The sequence below is a fragment of the Pongo abelii genome, chromosome 22 (assembly GCF_028885655.2).
Source record: "Pongo abelii isolate AG06213 chromosome 22, NHGRI_mPonAbe1-v2.0_pri, whole genome shotgun sequence".
Lineage (NCBI taxonomy): Eukaryota > Metazoa > Chordata > Mammalia > Primates > Hominidae > Pongo > Pongo abelii.
Genome location: NC_072007.2, coordinates 54,759,931 through 54,779,721, shown reverse-complemented (window position 1 = coordinate 54,779,721; position 19,791 = coordinate 54,759,931). Strand labels below are relative to the sequence as shown.

The 19,791-nt window shown below is 51.0% G+C and overlaps 1 protein-coding gene across 1 annotated transcript in view; it reads right to left on the bottom strand.

Annotated features, from left to right (window-relative positions):
- Positions 1 to 19,791, bottom strand: part of TRPM2 (transient receptor potential cation channel subfamily M member 2) — a 91,510-nt gene that overhangs the window by 54,387 nt on the left and 17,332 nt on the right. The window contains exons 5-9 of the mRNA XM_024239278.3: positions 18,038 to 18,204; positions 12,024 to 12,204; positions 10,302 to 10,363; positions 8,878 to 9,078; positions 5,084 to 5,186 (exon numbers count right to left, since the gene is read on the bottom strand). Of these exons, the coding sequence (XP_024095046.3) occupies positions 5,084 to 5,186; positions 8,878 to 9,078; positions 10,302 to 10,363; positions 12,024 to 12,204; positions 18,038 to 18,204 (714 nt within the window). The remainder of the gene's footprint in view (positions 1 to 5,083; positions 5,187 to 8,877; positions 9,079 to 10,301; positions 10,364 to 12,023; positions 12,205 to 18,037; positions 18,205 to 19,791) is intronic.

Genomic DNA, 19,791 nt, shown 5'->3' with positions numbered 1-19,791 from the left:
GCATTGCACAAGGGTTCCAGTTTCTCCACACACTGGCCAACATTTGTGATTTTCTGTTCTTTTTTATAGTAGCTATCCTAATGTGTTTGAAATGATATCTCTTAGTTTTGATCTGCATTTCTCTAATGATTAGTGATGCTGAGCATCTTTTCATGTGCTTATTGGCCATTTGTACGTCTTCTTTAAAGAAATGTCTATTTAAATCCTTTGCCCATTTTTGAATTGTGTTTTTTTTATTGTTGAGTTATAGGAGTTCTCTATACATTCTGCATACCAATCCCTTACCATATGTATGATTTGCAAATATTTTCTCCCATTCCATGGGTTGCCTTTTTACCCTGTTGATAATATCTTTTGATGAACAAAATTATTTAATTTTCATAAAGCCCAATTTATCTATTTTGTTTCCTGTGCCTTAGGTGTCATGGCCAAGAAACCACTGCCAAATCCTTTGTCATGAAGTTTTTGCCCTGTGCTTTCTTCTAAGAGTTTAGGTCTTATATTCAGAAGTCCTTGTTCTACTTCGAGTTAGTTTTTGTATATGGTGTTAGGTAGGGGTCTAACTTGATTCTTTGGCATGTGGATATCCAGTTTATCCAACATCATTTGTTGAAAAGACTGTCCCTCTCCTCACTGAATGATTTTTGCATTCCTGTCAAATATCATTTGACCATATATGTGAGGGTTTATTTTTGGGCTCACTATTCTATTCCATTGGTCTCCATATCTTTTTGGGATTTTTTTGAGACAGCGTCTTGCTCTGTTGCCCAGGCTGGAGTGCAGTGGTGCAATCATAGCTCACTGCAGCCCCAACCTTCTGGGCTCAAGTGATCCTCTCCCCTCAACCTCCCACGCAGCTGGGACTACAAACATGAACCACCTTGCCCAGCTTTTATATTTTTTATAGAGGCACGGTTTCACCATGTTGCTTGGGCTGGTCTCAAACTCCTGAGCTCAAGCAATCAGCCCACTTTGGCCTCCCAAAGTGCTGGGATTACAGGCATGAGCCATCACACCCAGCCCTCTATGTCTTTCTTTACACCATTACCACACTGTTTTGATTACTATAGCTTTGTAGTGAGTTTAGAAATCAGAAAGTGTGAGTCTTTGAGCTTTGTTCTTCCCTTTCAAAATTATTTTGGCTGTTTGGGATCCCTTTAGACTCCACATGAATTTTAGGATGGGCTTTCCTATTTCTGCAAAAAAAAAAAAAATCACTGGGGTTTTGATAGGAATTGCATTGGATCTGTAGATTTCTTTGAGTAGTATTGACATCTTAACAATATTAAGGCTTCCAATTTATGAACATGGGATGTCTTTCCATTTATTTATGTCTTCTTTCATTTCTTTCAGTAATGTTTAACAGTTTTCATTGTACAAGTCTTTCACCCCCTTGGTTTAATTAATTCCTCAGTATTTTTTTCTTTTTGATGCTACTGTAAATAGAATTGTTTTCACAATTTCCTTTTCTGATTATTCATTTTTAGTGTATAGAAATGCAGCAGATTTTCTTTTTGGGGGGGACGGAGTCTCACTGTCACCCAGGCTGGAGTGCAGTGGCGTGATCTCAGCTCACTACAAGCTCTGCCTCCTGGGTTCACACCATTCTCCTGCCTCAGCCTCCTGAGTAGCTGGGACTACAGGCACTTGCCACCACACCCAGCTAATTTTTTGTATTTTTAGTAGACATGAGGTTTCACCATATTAGCCAGGATGGTCTTGATCTCCTGACCTCGTGATCCGCCCACCTTGGCCTCCCAAAGTGCTGAGATTACAGGTGTGAGCCACCACACCCAGCAAATGCAGCAGATTTTTGTGTATTGATTTTGTGTCCTGCTACTTTGCCGAATTCATTTCTTAGTTCAGGGGTATGTTGTGGAATCTTTACGGTTTTCTGCACAGAAAATTGATATGGTTAGGCTCTGTGTCCCCACCCAAATCTCATCTTGAATTAGAATCCCTATCATCCCCATGTGTCAAGGGAGAGACCAGGTGGAGGTAGTTGGATTGTGGGGACGCTTTCCCTTATGCTGTTCTCATGATAGTAAGTTCTCATGAGATCTGATGGTTTTAGAAGTGGCTCTTCCTTCTTCATTTGGCACCTCTCCTTCCTGTCACCTTGTGAAGACAGTGCCTTTCTTCCCCTTCATCTTCCACCGTGATTGTAAGTTTCCTGAGGCCTTCCAAGGCATGCTGAACTGTGAGTCAATTTAACCTCTTTCCTTTATAAATTACTCAGTCTTGGGCAGTTCTTTATAGCAGTGTGAAAATGGACAAATAAGAAAGTCATATCATCTGTGAACATAAATAATTCTACTTCTTCCTTCCCAATTTATAAGTTTTATTTCTTTTTCTTGTCTAATTGCTCTGGCTTGAACTTCCAATGCAATGTTGAATAGAAGTGATGAAAGTATGCATCCTTCCCTTATTTCTATCTTGGAGGAAAAGATTTCATTTGTTCTTATTTTTCTAATTACTTAAGCTGTAAAGTTAGGTTGTTGGTTTAAGATCTTATTTTTTAATGTAAGCATTTATAGCTATAAATTTCTCCATTAGCACTGTTTTTGCTATGTCCCAGTCTTTCACCATTGAACATGATATTCGCTGAGTTTTTCATATATGGCTTTTATTACATCAAGGTAGTTTCCTTTTATTCCTAATTTGTTGAATGTTTTTACCATGAAAGGGTGTCAAATTTTGTCAAATGTATCAGTTGAGATAATTATGGTTTTTTCCCCATCATTCCATTAATGTGATGTATTGATTAATTTTCATATGTTGAACCATCCTTGCATTCCAGGAATAAATCTCATGTAGTCATAGTGTATAATCCTGTTAATGCTACTGAATTTTGTATGCTAATATTTTGTTGAGGAATTTTGTATCAATATTCATAATGGATATTGGTCTGTAGTTTTCTTTTCTTGCAGTGTCTGTCTTTGGTATCAGAGTAATGCTGGCCTCACAGAATGAATTAGGAAGTTTTCCTTCTTGAATTGTTGGGGAAAGTTTGAGAAGGATTGGTGTTAGTTCTTTAAACATTTGGTAGAATTCACCAGTGAAGCTATCAGCCCTAAAACTTTTGTGGGGAGATTTTTTATTACTGATTCAGTCTCCTTACTACTTATAGGTCTATTCAGAGTTTTGATTTTTTTATTATTTAGTCTTGGTAAGTTTTATGCTTCTAGAAATGTGTTCATTTCATCTAGTGCTATGGCTTGAATGTTTTCCCCAAAGTTCATGTGTTGTAAATGTAATCCCCAGTATAACAGTGTTGGGAGGTGGGGCCTAATAGAGGTGATCCATTACAGGGCAAAGCCTTCATGAATGGATTAATGTCTTATTTTGGGAGTGGGTTAGTTATTGCAAGAGTGGCCTTGTTATAAAAAGCAAGTTTAGCTCTCTCTTGCTTTCTTACTCTCTTTCATGCGTCTGCGTGCTCCCTTACCCTTCTGCCTTCCACTGGAAGGGCATGTGTGTGCTGTCATTCTGGAATGACAAAAGGCAGGCCCTTGCCAAATGCTGGCCCCTCAATTTTGCCAGATGCTGACCATCCTCTGGGAAGGCAAAAATGGTCAGTGATTGATTTATAAAGTACTAGGTAGTTTATAAAGTACTTAGTCTGTGGTATTCTGTTTTAGTCACATAAAACAGACTAACACATCTAGGTTATCCAACTTGTTGGCATACAATTGTTCACAGAATCCTTTTTATTTCTGTAGAGTCAGGAGTAATGTCCCTACTGTCATTTCTAATTTTAATAATATGAATCTTCTTTCTTTTTTCTTAGTCCAGTTAGCTAAACGTGTGTCAATTTTGTTGATCTTTTCAAATAACCAATTTTTTACTTTATTGATTTTCTCTTCAATTTTCTATTCTTTATGTCATTGATTGCTGCTCTAATCTTTACTATTTCCTTCATTCTGCTACTTTTGGATTTCATTTGTTCTGATTTTTCTAATTACTTAAGTTGTAAAGTTAAGTTGTTGGTTTAAGATCTTATTTTTTAATGTAAGCATTTATAGCTACAAATTTCTCCATTAGCATTGTTTTTGCTATGTCCCATAAGCTTTGATATATTGTGCTTTTGTTTTCATTGGTTTCTTGATTTCCCTTTTGATTTCTTCTTTGATCCATTGGCTGTTTAAGGTAGTGTTGTTTAGTTTCCACAACTTTGTGAATTTTCCACTTTTACATCCATTATTAATTCCTAACTTCATCTTTTTGTCAGAGTAGATAATTTGCATAATATCTATCTTAAATCTATTGAGAGATAAATTAAGACATAATTTGTGGTCTAATATGTAGTCCATCATCTTGCTGTTGCTGTGAGGTTTTATGCACAACATCAAGTCCTTAATAAGGGGAGTCTCAAATCAACACAGAAACAAGATGAAAGTCTGGCCTTTATCACAAAAGTTCCCTGCTGATCCCAGCCTGGACCCACTCTCCTGAGCCCTTCAGAATCAGCCTGGGGCCTCCAACCCTGGAGGGTGAGAAGCTCAGCATCGGGTGGGAGGAGCACATATAAGACCAAGGCTTCCTGGTGTCAGGTGCCAGCTGGGTAAGACAAGGAGGCATAAGCCTTCTCTCCTGTGGCATGAGAAGAGGACAGTGATGTTTGTGGTCTGGAGAATGGGCCAGGCTAAGCAACAGAAGTTACACAGACAGCCACTACAGCTCGACTCCATTGCACCATTCCTGAGGCCCTGCTCTGCCTCTACACTCTTTCCTGCATCAGAGGTAGAGAAGCTAAAGTAGCCAGCAAGCAGGAAGTTGAGAGAGGCAACTTCTGCAATCTTTCTTTCCACCCTGAAGTTTTATGATAAATTATGATCACCACAAAGGTAAAAATGACACAGGCTGCACTCGGATTCCAGTTACAAATAAAGGAGCTCATACCTCTAACATCAGGTGACAGGCAGGCGCCCACCTACCCATCGCCAGCTGCCCTCTGGCCAGGGTTTCTGACCAAGGAGGAATATTCTGGTTCCCAGAATCATGGCACTTCAAGACTAGAACTTAGGGTCCTCAGAGCCCATGTTCTGGCCACCCCATTGCCCCCATGTTCCCTGACCCTCACCTTTCAGCAAGGCCTGCAGGATGGCCACATCCACGTCCTGCTGACCATCCTTGCCTTCCCGGAAGACAGTCAGCAGCTGCCGCCTCCGGACGATATCTTGGATCTGCAACAAGCATTTTCTAAGTGAGACACACAGTGACTCCTGAACCCCTGCCTCCTCCAGGACACATAGAATTGAGGCCCTGGACACAGCCAGAGCCCTGGGTCCTGCCTGCCCTTGTGGCCAGGACACCACCACATCTCCTCTTGCCTTAGATGGTGCAGATGAAGATCCATGGGGACCAAATACACCATGTTTGTGAGAGTCTGTTGGGTGGAAAACACAATCCAAGGGCAACGGATCTTCACCCTGATGATAGTGCAGCTTCATGCAAGGCTGCTCCTCCTAACCCTCCTGCTAAGCCCAGGCCACTCCTCACCACCTGCCTACCTGCCTATCTATCTGTCTACTTATCTATCTATCTGTCTGTCGATCGATCAATCGATCTATCTATCCATCTATGCATCTATCCATCTATCTACCTAATCTGATCTATCCATCCATCTATGCATCTATCCATCTACCTATCTATGTAATCTATCTATAAATCCATCTATCTATCCATCCGTGTATATATCTATCCATCCGTGTGTGTTTCATCTATGTATATATGTATGTATCTATCTACCTATCCATCTATCCATGTATCCATCTATCCATCCACATGTATGTATCTATCTATTGTCTAGCTATCCATCCATCCATCCATCTTTCCATCCATCCATACACACACCCACCTACCAACCATTCATCCATCCACTTATCTATCTACCTCCCACCCACTATCTATCTATCATCCATCTATCTATCTGTCTATCTATCTATATCTATCCGTCTATCTATCATATCAATTCATTCATCTTTTTTTTTTTTTTGAGTCAGACTTTTTGCTCTGCTGCCCAGGCTGTAGTGCAGTGGCACGATCTTGGGTCACTGCACCCTCTGCCTCCTGGCTTCAAGCAATTCTCCTACCTCAGCCTCCCAAGTAGCTGGGATTACAGGCACCCACCACCATGCCTGGATAATGTTTGTATTTTTAGTACAGATGTGGTTTCACCATGTTGGCCAGACTGGTCTCAAACTCCTGACCTCAAGTGATCCACCAACTTCAGCCTCCCTAAGTGCTGGGATTATAAGTGTGAGCCACTGTGCCCAGTCCATCCATTTTATCACCTATCTGTCTGTCTATCTATCTATCCATCCATCCATCCATCTAATCTACCTATCATCTAGCTACCCATCTATCCATCCATCCATCCATCCACATGCCCACCCACCCACCTACCATCCATCCATCCATCTATTCATCCATCCATCTTTCCATCCATCCATCTATTCATCCATCCATCTTTCCATCCATCCATCTATTCATCCATCCATCTTTCCATCCATCCATCTATTCATCCATCCATCTTTCCATCCATCCATCCACACACCCACCCATCATCCACCCATCTAGCTACCACCCACCCACCATTCATCCATCCATTCATCCATCCATCTTTCCATCCATCCATCTATTCATCCATCCATCTTTCCATCCATCCATCCACACACCCACCCATCATCCATCCATCTAGCTACCACCCACCCACCATTCATCCATCCATTCATCCATCCATCCATCCATCATGGCATCCCTAGCAGGTACGTCCACTATAGTTACTCCTCCTTGAAGCGCCTTCCCCCTGTGTCCAGGGCAGGCAACTCCACAAACACACCTTCCCATGGCTCCCGGTACTCCCAAAGTGAGCCTCATCCTTGTCCCTCTGGCTCCCCAGGCCAGCCACACCTGGCCTCCCCTGCTTCTCTCCTCATCCCCAGCCTGGGCCCATTGCCTCCACATAGACTCTGCCCTCACCTGGAGGGCTCCTCACACTCCACCTCCATGCCTAAGACCCCAACACTGCCCCATCCCTCGGTGTCCAGCTTTCGTGACAACTCCAAAACACATCCTGGGCTCCCTGGCGAACTCCACCCTCATCCAGCAGCCGAAGGTCTCCTGGCTTTCAGCACCCCCATCCTCATAGGGCGAAGCAGCTCCCAGCGTCTGAGCCCATATGGACACCAGGGCCTCGTTTCCTCGTCGGAGTAGAGCACTCAGTACCCCTACTTGACAGATGAGAAAGGCAAGGCTGAACAAGGGTGGGCAACTTCTTCCTGGCCACAGCTGTGGGCCCCTGCAAGGAGGCCCCCGGACCCCTCTGACGGGGCCGCCCACCAGTGGCAGCACCCGAGGGTGGCTCCGCAACTCCTCCACAGTGTAGACGGACACTCCGAGAAGGCATGTTAAAGGAGCGCACTGACCCTGGCTGTGTGACTGGGCCCCTCCCCACTGAGCAGGAGCATCAGCGAATGCCGAGCCCCTGCTGAGGCCTGACGGCTGTGTGTGAAAGCACTACTTTCAGGGCCTTGGCGTGGCTATGGAGAGTGCATTAAAAATAAGCACCTTTCAACAACAGCAGATTAAACTCAGTTCTGAGAATTGCCTGAATAATTTATCAACCAGCAGAGAAAGGGCTCCAGGGCCTGCCTGAAAAGTCCCAGTGGCACCGGGAAGGAAAGAAAGCCGCCCTGACGTCGGGAGCTGAGCGGCCGCTCACAGCCGGACGGTGATGTTTTCACAAACTGATCTGACGCTTGCAGCTACATCATGTTATTCTCCTGACGGACAAAAATGGTCTCAGAAGACATCTGTGCAGAACAAGGTCACTCTGAGACCATCACAAAGCACAGAAGAAAACAAGGTCACTGTGCCACCTGCAAATCACCAGTCACAGAAACTCTGCTTCTGGATCGGCCTACAGGGCCAAGACCTCCATCCAGCCCTTCCGACACCCATGGTTCCTGAGGGTGCTCATTTTTAATCCACTCTCCACAGGCCCAATCTGGCCAAATACGTGTGTCCCTGTGGCCTGCAGCTGGGGGTCACCACTGCCCACAGAGCCCAAATTAAACACAGTGGGAGCTGTGGAAAGTGCATGTCAGCCACTCAGAACCTCGGGATGTCCAGGGTCTGCAGGAAAGACACAGACAGAAGGCTCCGCCGGCCCCGGCTTGCTGGGAAACTGAGGATGAAAAGGCCCCAGTGCCAGCCCCTGCAAAGAATCCTGCCAGGAATTGAGTCAGGTGACCCTGGAACCAGCAGGCACAGGGAGGGGAGGGGCTCTCCACTGGAGCCCGCCCCCTAGGTAAAGGGCTTGGTGGGGTAGCCAGGGCTGACCAACCATGGCCCTTCACAACTGACCCCCTCTGGAGGCTGGGGTCATGGCAGGGGCCACCCAAAATCTGCCCCTGGACTGGGGCGATGGCCCCTCCTGAGGCCACTCTCCATGCCTCCATTAACTCACCTATGAGGCTATGATCTGGACTGGACCCTGCGACCCACAGCCATTACTCAGCAGCTGCCCTGCTGCCCGACTCGGCTGAGGCCTCCCCGGTGCCTGCCTCCCACCCCTTCAATCCAGCAGACCCTTTTCACAGCACCGCTGAGCCCAGAAGTGTCCCCATCCCGCCCTGGTGCGCTGCTAGTGAGGTCCACACCCTCCTTTCACGTGCTGTCATGGGATCCGACCTCCGGAACCCAGCCAGGAGGCTTCCCACCTGTGCCCCGCCCTCTGCAAATCGCTCTGGCACCCGCTCAGACCCGGTGGGTTCTCCGCATCGGTCCGTGAGTCCTGGTCCTGCCCACCAGGCTGACAGTGTCTCTGGGAAGCAGCCACATGCTGGTGACCGTCGCGCCCGTCAGCCTCACCTTTTTGGTCCACTCGACAATCCTGCTTTCCGTGAAGGTCTCAAACATCTCCTGGAAGAACACGCTCAGTTTCTGCTGGATCAGGGAGATAGTGATGTCCGAGACAGGCAGGTTGGCCACCTGGGCAATGACGTCGGCCACGCGGCCCGAGCCCTCCACGACCACGCAGGGGGTGTCGTTGGTGGTGGCATTGTAGATGGTCTGCAAGGCAGGTGGGGGTGTGAGCCCAGGACTGGGTCCTCGCCTCGTTCCGATGCTTTCTGAAATGGAGAATTCTCCAAGGCCAGCTAAGGGCAGGGCTGGCTAACACTACTCCGAGATCCACTGAAAGCACTTATTAGTTTGGTGGCATCCCCTGCTCTGGGGGAAGAGGGAGCTGCCCCAACACACTGGGGGCTGCACACCTGGCACCTCTCAGGCCTCAGCACCAGCAGAATCAAAGACTCCCAGCATTTTTACCCATGGACCTGCAGACGTGAGGGCCTCGCAGCAAAGGGGACGCTGCATGGACCTGGAGTCACCGACCTCATAAAAGCCCACAGTAAGCGCAGGGCCATGAGGAGGGCCCCTGGGCTCCAAGGTATGCTGGACTTCGGGAAGGGACTGGCCACAAAGCCGTTTGGCAGGAAGGACCCTGCCGTGTGCATGAGCATCAGCCTGGGGTAAGGAGGTGGGTGCAGCCGCCCCAGCAGGAGAGCCGTGAAGGGTACTCGGCACGCACAGGGAGTGGGGACCCAGTGCTCTATGGATTCCTGTTCAGCCTCAAGCCCCCAAGGCTCTGTTTTGACCTCCTGCAATCATGAAACATGAATGGGACATTGCCTATGATCCCATCCTTCACAAAAGCCCATACTCTTGCTCCAGATCCTCAGGCTATATGTCCTCGTACATTCCTACAGCAGGTGAGGTCGCCTCGCACCCTGCACGCCGCAAAGCGGTTAGGGTTAGCGTCGGGAAGGAAGGCCGGCAAAGCAGCGCGTTCAAGCTGCCTGCCACATCTGCGGTCACACAGCTGCTGGCACCATGGATCTGGAATGGGGGCCATGGCCCTGTACTTTGAAAAATGCTTCCTGGAGGAGTCTTGGAGACAGAGTTGTAGAAACCCCCCAGCCTCCCCAGCGCGTCCTGGGAGCAGAGGCTCCCCACTCACTCCAGGCCCTGGGGCCCCACCCTTTCCTTCCATGCCAGTCAATGGCCGGTCACAGCCAAGCCCAGCCTCCTCCCCCAGGCACCTTCCTCTGACCCTCCTCCACCCAGCCGGAAGCAGCCCCGACACAGCGTAGATGCTCTTTCTCTTCTCCTGGTGGGCAAGCTCATCGCCCTCTTGCCAACAGTCTTGAGTTCTGAGACAAGCACTTTTGGACAGTCATCTGCCTGCAGCGGGACGGGCCCACACATGCCCCCTCCCACCCGGCCATACTCACGTGCAATGTGCCCGGGCCGCCCTCCAGCACCACGCACACGATGGGGATCTTGATGGCCACGCCTAGAAAAAGCACAGAGCCAAGTGAGGGGACAGAGGTGGGGGGCAAGACCCTGCACTGGGGGCACTCTCCCCTGCCCCCTGCCGGCTCCAGCCTAACCACACACTGAAGCACCTGCTGGGAGGCCTCTTGCCAGTGCTGAGTTGCCATTGAAGGTCAAAGCTCCACATTCCCAGGGAACCTGCCTGTTCCACATCAATGAGCAGACTCAAGAGCCCCCCGCCGCCCACACCTTCCCCGCTCGCTTGCATCCCATCCACCCCTGCTTGCTTTCTTGGGAGGGAGGGAGAGGGGCCATGGACAATCAGAGCTGACGCCCCAAGCAGGTGGGCATAACCTATCACATGTGGATGGGAGCAGCATGCAGCAGGTCCATCCTGTGTCCATCCGCCCGGCCCCACCCTGAACTTCATCCAGCCCAACAGCAGTGGAGCCGGAGAAGGACTTAGCAACCCCTTTCCCCAGGCAGCAAACTCTGTCTGTGAGCCCCCCATGGGCCCATCGTCTTCACACACTCACCCACACATCCCACCCTGGGTGTTCTAGTCAAGCAGGGTTCTCAAAGTGTGGTCCCCTGATCCCTGAACCGCAGCATCGTCCTCACCAGGGAACATGCTCCTACTAGTCAAGAAGGGTTCTCAAAGTGTGGTCCCTGGTCCCTGAACCGCAGCATCGTCCTCACCAGGGAACATGCTCCTAATTCAAGTTCTCAGCCCACCTGGAGCTGCTGAGTTGGACCCTGGGGCTGGGGCCCACGAGCTGGTGAGGAACCCTCCAGGGGAGTCCGATGCACAAGGAAGCTTGCAAGGGACCCCAGCCCACCCGGGCACAGGCCAGACACCTCCCGTTCACCATCTCCTCTTTGAACCCTCCTCAAGTGATGTGCAAAACTCCGCATTTGACCTCCCGACGTCCTCAAACCCATCCCATCCCACCTATGAGGAAAAAGGTATCAAATCCTAAGTTTTGACTATCGTACATTCCGATTTCTGAACTTGAGACCAGACCATGATCAAGGTTTAAAATAATTGTAGGGCCAGGCACAGTGGTTCAAGCTTGTAATCCCAGCACTTTGGGAGGGTGATGGGAGGATCCCTTGAGCCCAGAAGTTCGAGGCTACAGTGAGCTGAGATCACACCACTGCGCTCCAGACCCTGTCTCAAAAAAAATAAAAAAAAGTAGGTTGGCCCATTATCTGTGAGCACACAGGTGAGCTGCCAGGCCCCCAGACCGCCCTCCCACTGGCTGAAACGGGCAAGAGAAGATGACCCTCCTGGAACAAAGTATAAAGAGACACAGGAAGGAAACCCAGGTGTGTTCTGAGGACGCTCTGAGTACCAGGAACATCCTGGTCGTGACCAGCTGTACCTGACACTCTGACCAGCCCACTGCACTCTCTGCTGAGCCCCACACCTGTTGAACGTCCTGGTCATGACCAGCTGTACCTGACACTCTGACCAGCCCACTGCACTCTCTGCTGAGCGCCACACCTGTTGAACGTCCTGGTCATGACCAGCTGTACCTGACACTCTGACCAGCCCACTGTGCTCTCTGCTGAGCGCCACACCTGTTGAACGTCCTGGTCATGACCAGCTGTACCTGACACTCTGACCAGCCCACTGTGCTCTCTGCCCAAGCACCCTCGAAAGCAAGCTCCCCTACCTCCTCTTTCCTTGGTCTGCTCCGATATGAACTTCTCCAGCCTGGTCCTCAGAGGAATCTCCACCCCGTACTGGCCATGGGTCCCGTCGTCCACGAGGATGAAGTGAGAGTGGTTGCTGTCTAGGCAGGTCAGATTCCCTTGGCCGTCCTCATCCAGTATGTACTCAGCGGGGAAGCTGCCCTGGGATGACCAGGAAGTGTCAGACACCGCTTCTGGAAAGCTCTGCCTCTCTAACGCGAGCAGGCTGAACACCGGCCCCCAGAGAGACCAGGTCCCAATCCCTGGAATCTGTGGATGTGGCCTTATTGGAGAAAGCAGTTTTGCAGATGTGATCGAAACATGAGAAGATTAACCTGGATGATCCGAGTGGGCCCAAAGTACCATCACAGGTGTCCTCACAGGAGAGAGGTGGTGGGAGACACAGGCAGGACAGGAGGCCAAGGGGCCACAGAGGCAGGGACGAGTGACGTAGCCACAAGTGGAGAAAGCCGGAGCCCCCAGGAGCGGAGGAGGCAGGGAAACAGACCCTCCTCCCAGGCCTCAGGAGGCGTGTGACCCTGACTTCAGAGTTCTGTCCTCCAGACACGTGAGAGTCCACAATGCTGCTGTTTCAGGCTTGAGGTCATTTGTTACGGCAGGAACAGGAAACGGATACAGGTGTGGGGTGAGGAAGCGGGGTGCTGCTGTAACAAACACCTCAAAATGTGGAAGTGGCATTGAAACTGGCAATGGGGAGATGACGGGAGGATTTGGAAGCACCGTGAATGGGAAACGTCTCAACGTCCTTGAAGAGAATGTTGGTGGGAATGTGGTATTAAAGGCCTTGCAGAGACGGGCGCAGTGGCTCACGCCTGTAATCCCAGCACTTTGGGAGGCCAAGGCGGGAGGCTCACCTGAGCCCTGGAATTCGAGACCAGCCTGGACAACATAGCAGATCTCATGTCTACAAAAATAAAAAAATTAGCCAGGCATGGTGGTGCACACCTGTAGTCCCAGCTACTTGGGAGGCTGAGATGGGAAGATCACTTGAGCCCAGGAGGTCAAAGCTGAGGATTGCATCAACACACTCCAGCCTGGGCAACAGTGAGACCCTGTCTCAGAAAAAAAACAACTCGCAGTAAGGGCTCAGAAGGAAGCGAGGAGCAGGGTAGAGAGGGCTTTGTTGCCTTAGAGCAGGGGTCCCCACCCCCTGGGCCATGGACTGGTAATGGTCTGTGGCCTGTGAGGATCTGGGCTGCACACAGCAGGAGGTGGGTGGTGGGTGAGCAAGCGAAGCTTCATCCCTATTTACAGCCACTCCCCATTGTGTGTGTGAGACTGTCCGAGCTCCACCTCCTGTCAGATCTGCTGCGGCATTAGATTCTCATGGGAATACTAACCTTACTGTAAACTGTGCATGCAAAGGACCTAGGTTGTACACCCCTTACGAAAATCTAATGCCTGATGATCTATCACTGTCCCCCAACACCCCCAGATGATGGGACCGTCTAGCTGCAGGAAAACAAGCTCAGGGCTCCCACTGATCCTACGTTATGGTGAGTTGTATGATTACTTCATTACATATTACAATGTAATAATAGAAATAAAATGCACAATAAACATAATGTGTTTGAATCATCCCCAAACCAACCACTTACCACCCCACCCCCATCTGTGGAAAAACTGTCTTCCATGAAACAAGTTCCTGGTGCCAAAAAGGCTGGGGACAACTGCTTTAGAAAATATATATATGGGCCAGGCACGGTGACTCATGCCTGGAATCCCAGCACTTTGGCAGGCCAAGGTGGGCAGATCAGTTGAGGTCAGGAGTTCGAGACCAGCCTGGCCAACATGGCGAAACCCCATCTCTACTAAAAATACAAAAATTAGCTGGGTGTGGTGGCACATGCTTGTAATCCCAGCTACTCGGGAGGCTAAGGTGGGAGATTTGCTTGAACCCGGAAGGCGGAGGTTGCAGTGAGCGAGATCGCGCCACTGCACTCCAGCCTGGGTAAAAGAGCAAGGCTCTGTCTCAAAAAAAAAAAAAGAGAGAGAGAGAGAGAGAATACATATACTGACATGAACAGAATTTTAGCAGAAAAATGAACATCACAGATGCTCCCGGTAAGGGCTCAGAAGGAAGTAGGAAACGTGGCACTGGAGACTGGAGGGAAGGCCACCTTTGCTGCAGAGTGACAGAAAGCCTGGCTGAATTGTGCTGTGCAGTTTTGTGGAGAGCAGAACCGTAAATGATGAACTTGAAGATTTAGCCGCAAAGATCTCCAAGCAAAGTGTTCAAGTTGTGGCCTGGCTTTTTTCTTGCTGCTTCTCACAAAATGCAAAAGGAAAGAGAGAAATTGAGGGAAAAACTGACAGACAAAACGGAACCAGGACTTGATGATGTGGGAAATTCTCAGCCTATCCAGGTCGCATATAATGCAGGTCGCATATAATGCAGAAAATGAAAAGAGATTCACTGTTCAAAAGGCAGCCTCTAAAGAGAAGGCCAAGGGCCCAGTACGGTGGCTCACGCCTGTAATCCCAACAATTTGGGGAGCCGAGGCGGGCGGATCACTTGAGGTCAGGAGTTCGAGACCAGCCTGGCCAACATGGAGAAACCCTGCCTCTACTAAAAATACAAAAATTAGCTGGGTGTGGTGGTGGGTGCCTGTAGTCCCAGCTACTCGGGAAGCTAAGGCAGGAGAATCGCTTGAACCCGGGAGGCGGAGGTTGCAGTGAGCTGAGATCGCGCCACTGCACTCCAGCCTGGGCGACAGAGTGAGACTGTCTCAAAAAAAATAAAACAGAGGGAGGGCCAAGGGTGTGTCTAAACAACCTCCTGCTACTGATGAAGAGACTAGGCAAGGAGCCTGCGATTCACTCAACCATCTCAGAAGCCAGGAGTGGAGACGGCATCACATGAAAGGTCCGCAGAGCCCTTTTTGTCTACTGGCAGAAATTCCTATGGCATTCACAGGAGGACCGCAAGGTTTTCACAAATGTTATATCAACAAAAACAGTGCAAATTTGGACTGAAAGGGACAGAGATGGGATAAAATGAAAGGTTGTCAGACTCCTTAAAATCTTCAAGCAGAAAAAAAGCTATAACCTTCAAGGAAAAGGATCGTCCTGAAGGCAGGGCCGTGGACACAGAGCAGGGTAGGGGGTGCCCAAGCCACAGAGGGGTCTCCCCGGTCTTATCACCTAGTGCATTCTGCCTGCTGGGTTTTGGAATTGCCTGGGGCTGGTGATGCCTTCGTTCCTCCCGTGTTCCCCCTTTGGGAATGAGAGTGTCTACAGCTGTGATGCTACACCTGCTCTTCCCTTGTATTTTGGAGATAGGTGACTTGTTTTCTGGTCTCACAGGTGTACACATGAAGAGAAATTCTGCCCCAGAATGGATCAGATCCAGAGTCTTCAGCGTCCTTGACTTAAATGATGACATTTGGGACTCTTGAGCTGATGATATTTTTGTTTGTTTTGTTTTGTTTTGTTTTGCTTGAGACGGTGTCTCGCTCTGTCACCCAGGCTGGAGTGCAGTGGCACAACCTTGGCTCGCTGCAACCTCCGCCTCCTGGGCTCAAGCGATTCTCCTGCCTCAGCCTCCCAGTAGCTGGGATTACAGGCACCTACTACCATGCCTGGCTAATTGTTTGTAGAGACAGGGTTTCTCTATGTTGACCAGGCTGGTCTCGAGCTCCTGACCTCAGGTGATCTGCCTGCCTTGGCCTCCCAAAGTGTTGGGATGACAGGTGTGAGCCACTGCACTCGGCCAAGCTTATGATATTTACATGAGATTTTGATTTTGGAGTTTCTGCTGTAACGAGTTGGTAGTTGGAGGGGATCATTTTGTTTGGTTTGGTTTGGTTTGGTTTGGTTTAGACAGAGTCTTGCTCTGTCAACCAAGCTGGAGTGCAGTGGCATGATCTCGGTTCCCTGCGACCTCCGGCTCCTAGGTTCAAGCAATTCTCCTGCCTCAGCTGGGATTACAGGCACCTGCCACTATGCCCAGCTAATTTTTGTATTTTTAGTAAAGACAGGGTTTCACCATATTGGCCAAGCTGGTCTTGAACTTTTGTCCTCAAGTGATCCGCCCACCTCAGCCTCCCAAAGTGCTGGGATGACAGGTGTGAGCCCCCACACCCAGCCAAGATCTAGCAATGGTGTGAACACATTTTGCCTGTGGAGTGGACAGGAATCTTTGAGGTCAGAGGGACAACCGCAGTTGGCTGAATCATGGTCACCCAAAGACATCAAGGCCTGCTCATGGACCCGGTAAGTGCTGCTCCTCATTTCCTTGTTTGGAAAAGCATCTTTGCAGATGTCAGTTAAAGATCTTGATATGAAGGCATCACCCTAGATGACCCTAGTGGGTCCTACACGCCATCACGAGTGTTCTTACAGAACACTTGGGGGAGATTTGACACAGGCACACAGAGAAGGCCACGGGACACGGAGGCAGAGACTGGAGGGAGGTGGCCACGGGACACGGAGGCAGAGACTGGAGGGAGGCGGCCACGGGACACGGAGGCAGAGACTGGAGGGAGGCGGCCATGGGACACGGAGGCCGAGACTGGAGGGAGGTGGCCACCGGCCGGGGAATGCCCATCAGCACCCAGATGCTGGAGGCAGGAAGGAATGCTCTTTCCCCAGGCCCTGGGGGGAAGTGGCCCCGCCAACACCGATGGCTGGATGATGGCCAAGCGACGCGGATTCCAGATCTGATAGACTAAGTTTCTGCTGCTTTAAGCCACCAGGTTTGTGAGCCTGGGTTACCGCAGCCCCGGGAGACAGACCCAAGGGAGGGCGGCAGCCGGGCTGGGACACACACCCTCCGCCGTCCACAGAGAGGGAGCGTGGCTGAGTGGAAGCAGCCACAGTCCCATTCCTCCACCAACGCCACCAACGGTGGTGTCACAGGAAGTCGTCTGAACTCAGCGTGGGGAGGAAAGTAAGGAGTGACCTGGGACGTCACCCAGACGCTCCTGGCTTCAGCTTTTCAATTTGTAAAAAGAGCAAGCAAAGCCCAACAGCTGGTCCAGTCCGACCCCGCCAGACACATTCATGATTCTGATGCAAAGGAAGGCGAAGGCCGGGCTGGGGCTGGCCACTGCTTGCTGGGCCCCTCGTGGGAATCTGGGAGTGTCCTCTGCCCGCCCTGGGGAATGGATGTACAGTGTCCGTGTCGCTGCCAGAGGAGTAAATCACCCCTGGGGTGACGAGGGAACCTGCTCAGTGAGTCACAGGTCAGTGTTCCCTGGGCTTTCCTGACCACGTGGATTCAGGGGCACACACACGTTATGCCAAAGTTAGTGTGTCCTTGGAAAATCTGGTTGAATGACTCATTATCTGTCCCAACTCAAGGCTCCAGATTAAAGCAACTGCTTCTCCTGCGTCTACTTAATCAGAGGCAGGAGTGCTCCATCCTCAACCTTGACAGAGAAGGTGGGGGTGTGTGCTGGCTGCCAGAAACCACGGCACAGTGGGATTCCCGGCTGCAGGAGACCTCTGAGTACAGGGACTCAAAGTGCTAAAATTTCCGGTTCGGGGTCAGATCACCCTGGCTCAGCCCCCCCCAGCTGCCTGCTGGCCATGCCTCCTCCCTCCCCTGTGTTAGTGGAGCCCTCACAGTGAGTGACTCTCACATGGACCCCTCTTACAACCTTGAGGAAGATACCAGAGTCCAGCCAAGTTAGCCATTTATCTGGGGTCACCTGGGTGAGGAGTAGGCCGGGAGTTGCGCCCAGTCTCCTGAGTGTGCCCGCCTTCCCCGCACACTCTGCCTGCCCCCCACAGCGCCCGGCCAGACGTCACCCACACCCTGGCCCCTGCACACTCCACCTGCTCCCCGCAGCACCCAGTCAGACCTCACCCACACCCTGGCCACTGCACAACCCTCCTGCCCCCGACAGCACCCGGTCAGACCTCACCCACACCCCGGCCCCTGCACAATCCGCCTGCCTCCCACAGCGCCCGGTCAGACGTCACCCACACCCCTGGTCTTAGGCTCCCCTCCCTTGGGGGCCGCACTCACCGTGGGATGGATCAGGCCCTCGCGGCGGTGGACAGTGCCCCAGGTGGCGACTCCGATGGTGATGAGCTCGCCTTCCTTGTAGCTGCTGCTCAGGCTGAAGTCCCGCACCGCCTCACCTACCTGCTTCATGACGCCGGTGTGGGACCCCCCTGTGATGATCCAGGCCCCTGGGGAAGGAGCACGGGTGGGCAGGCCACGCAGCACTGAGGGACACCCTGACACCCAGGAGCCTGACGCCTGAGCCCCTCTAGGCTCAGCGATGCCCCGCCCCCATCAACGCAGAACTCCTCCCTCAGGGGCTTTCAAACCAGCATCAGGTGTAAGGAATCGAGGTTCCCACCTGCTCAGGCAGGGTGGGAACAGGAGCAGGCCCCACCCCTCTCCCTGGTCCCTGCCGCCTCCTCAGGCCCCAGTCTCAGGATCACGGTTCTCAGCACGCTCACTGCATTCTTCTATTTTGCTTTCCCTCTTCCTTCCAGCTTTCAGGACCCAGGTGCAGCAGAGTGCTTCCTGGCTCCCACCACTCAGCCTGGTCCCTAGGAAGGATGCCCCTCACCTCCCACCCACCATCTGCTGCCGGTGGTTTACAGCCACCCTTGTAAGAAACACACCTCCGGCAGGGCACAGTGGCTCATGCCTGTAATCCCAGCACTTTGGGAGGCCGAGGCGGGCAGATCACCTGAGGTCAGGAGTTCCAGACCAGCCTGGCCAACATGGTGAAACCCTGTCTCTACTAAAAATACAAAAATTAGCCAGGTGTGGTAGCACACGCCTGCAGTCCCAGCTACTCAGGAGGCTGAGGCAGGAGAATTGCTTGAACTCAGGAGGCAGAGGTTGCAGTGAGCTGAGATAGCGCCACCACCACTGCACTCTAGCCTGGGTAACAGAGCAAGACTCTGTTTCCAAAAAAAAAAACAGCCAATTGGCCAGGCACGGTGGCTCACGCTTGTTATCCTAGCACTTTGGGAGGCCAAGGCAGGAAGATTACTTGAGCCCAGGAGTTCAAGACCAGCCTGGACAACATAGACCTTGTCTCTACAAAAATTAGCCTGGCATGGTGGCATATGCCTCTAGTCCCAGCAACTCGGGAGGCGGAGGCAGGAGTATCACCTGAGCCCAAGAGGTCGAGGCTACAATGACCTGAGATCGTGCTACTGCACTCCAGCCTGGGGAACAGAGCGAGACCCTGTCTCAAAAATAAGTGGATGGATGGATGGATGGATGGATGGATGGATGGATGTAGATAGATAGATAGAAAGATAACAATTGAAAAGGTGGTACTGGCTTTGGGCCAGGAAGGTGACAACAGGGACACTGATATTGAAAGCTAAAAAAATGCAACATCAAGACCTGGAGCAGGTGAGACCTGAACACATCCACGGCATTATTTGAGGCGGCAAAGCTTCAGCAAGTGCCTGTGGGATGGTGACCTGCGTTAAACCGAGTCCCACGAGACCAGGCTGAGAAAAGGTCTGGTCATTTTACAAGCAGGGCTGTGGGGCTCACAGGTCAAAAGATGCAGCCGTGCCTCACGGTCACCAGGCAGACAATGAAACTGAGGACTCTGTGAGCCGCGCAGGCCAAGTCAGGCTCAGTTACGACTCCACTTCGAGGCAAAGACCAGACCCCGGGAAGAACGGGGTGACTCTAGGCCCATCTGGACGCAACATTGCCGAGTAATCACCTCAGGGCCTCACTATTCATCCACAGTCCCCTCCAGGGAGGCCCGGGGAGCCTTGAGGACTTGGGGCCCC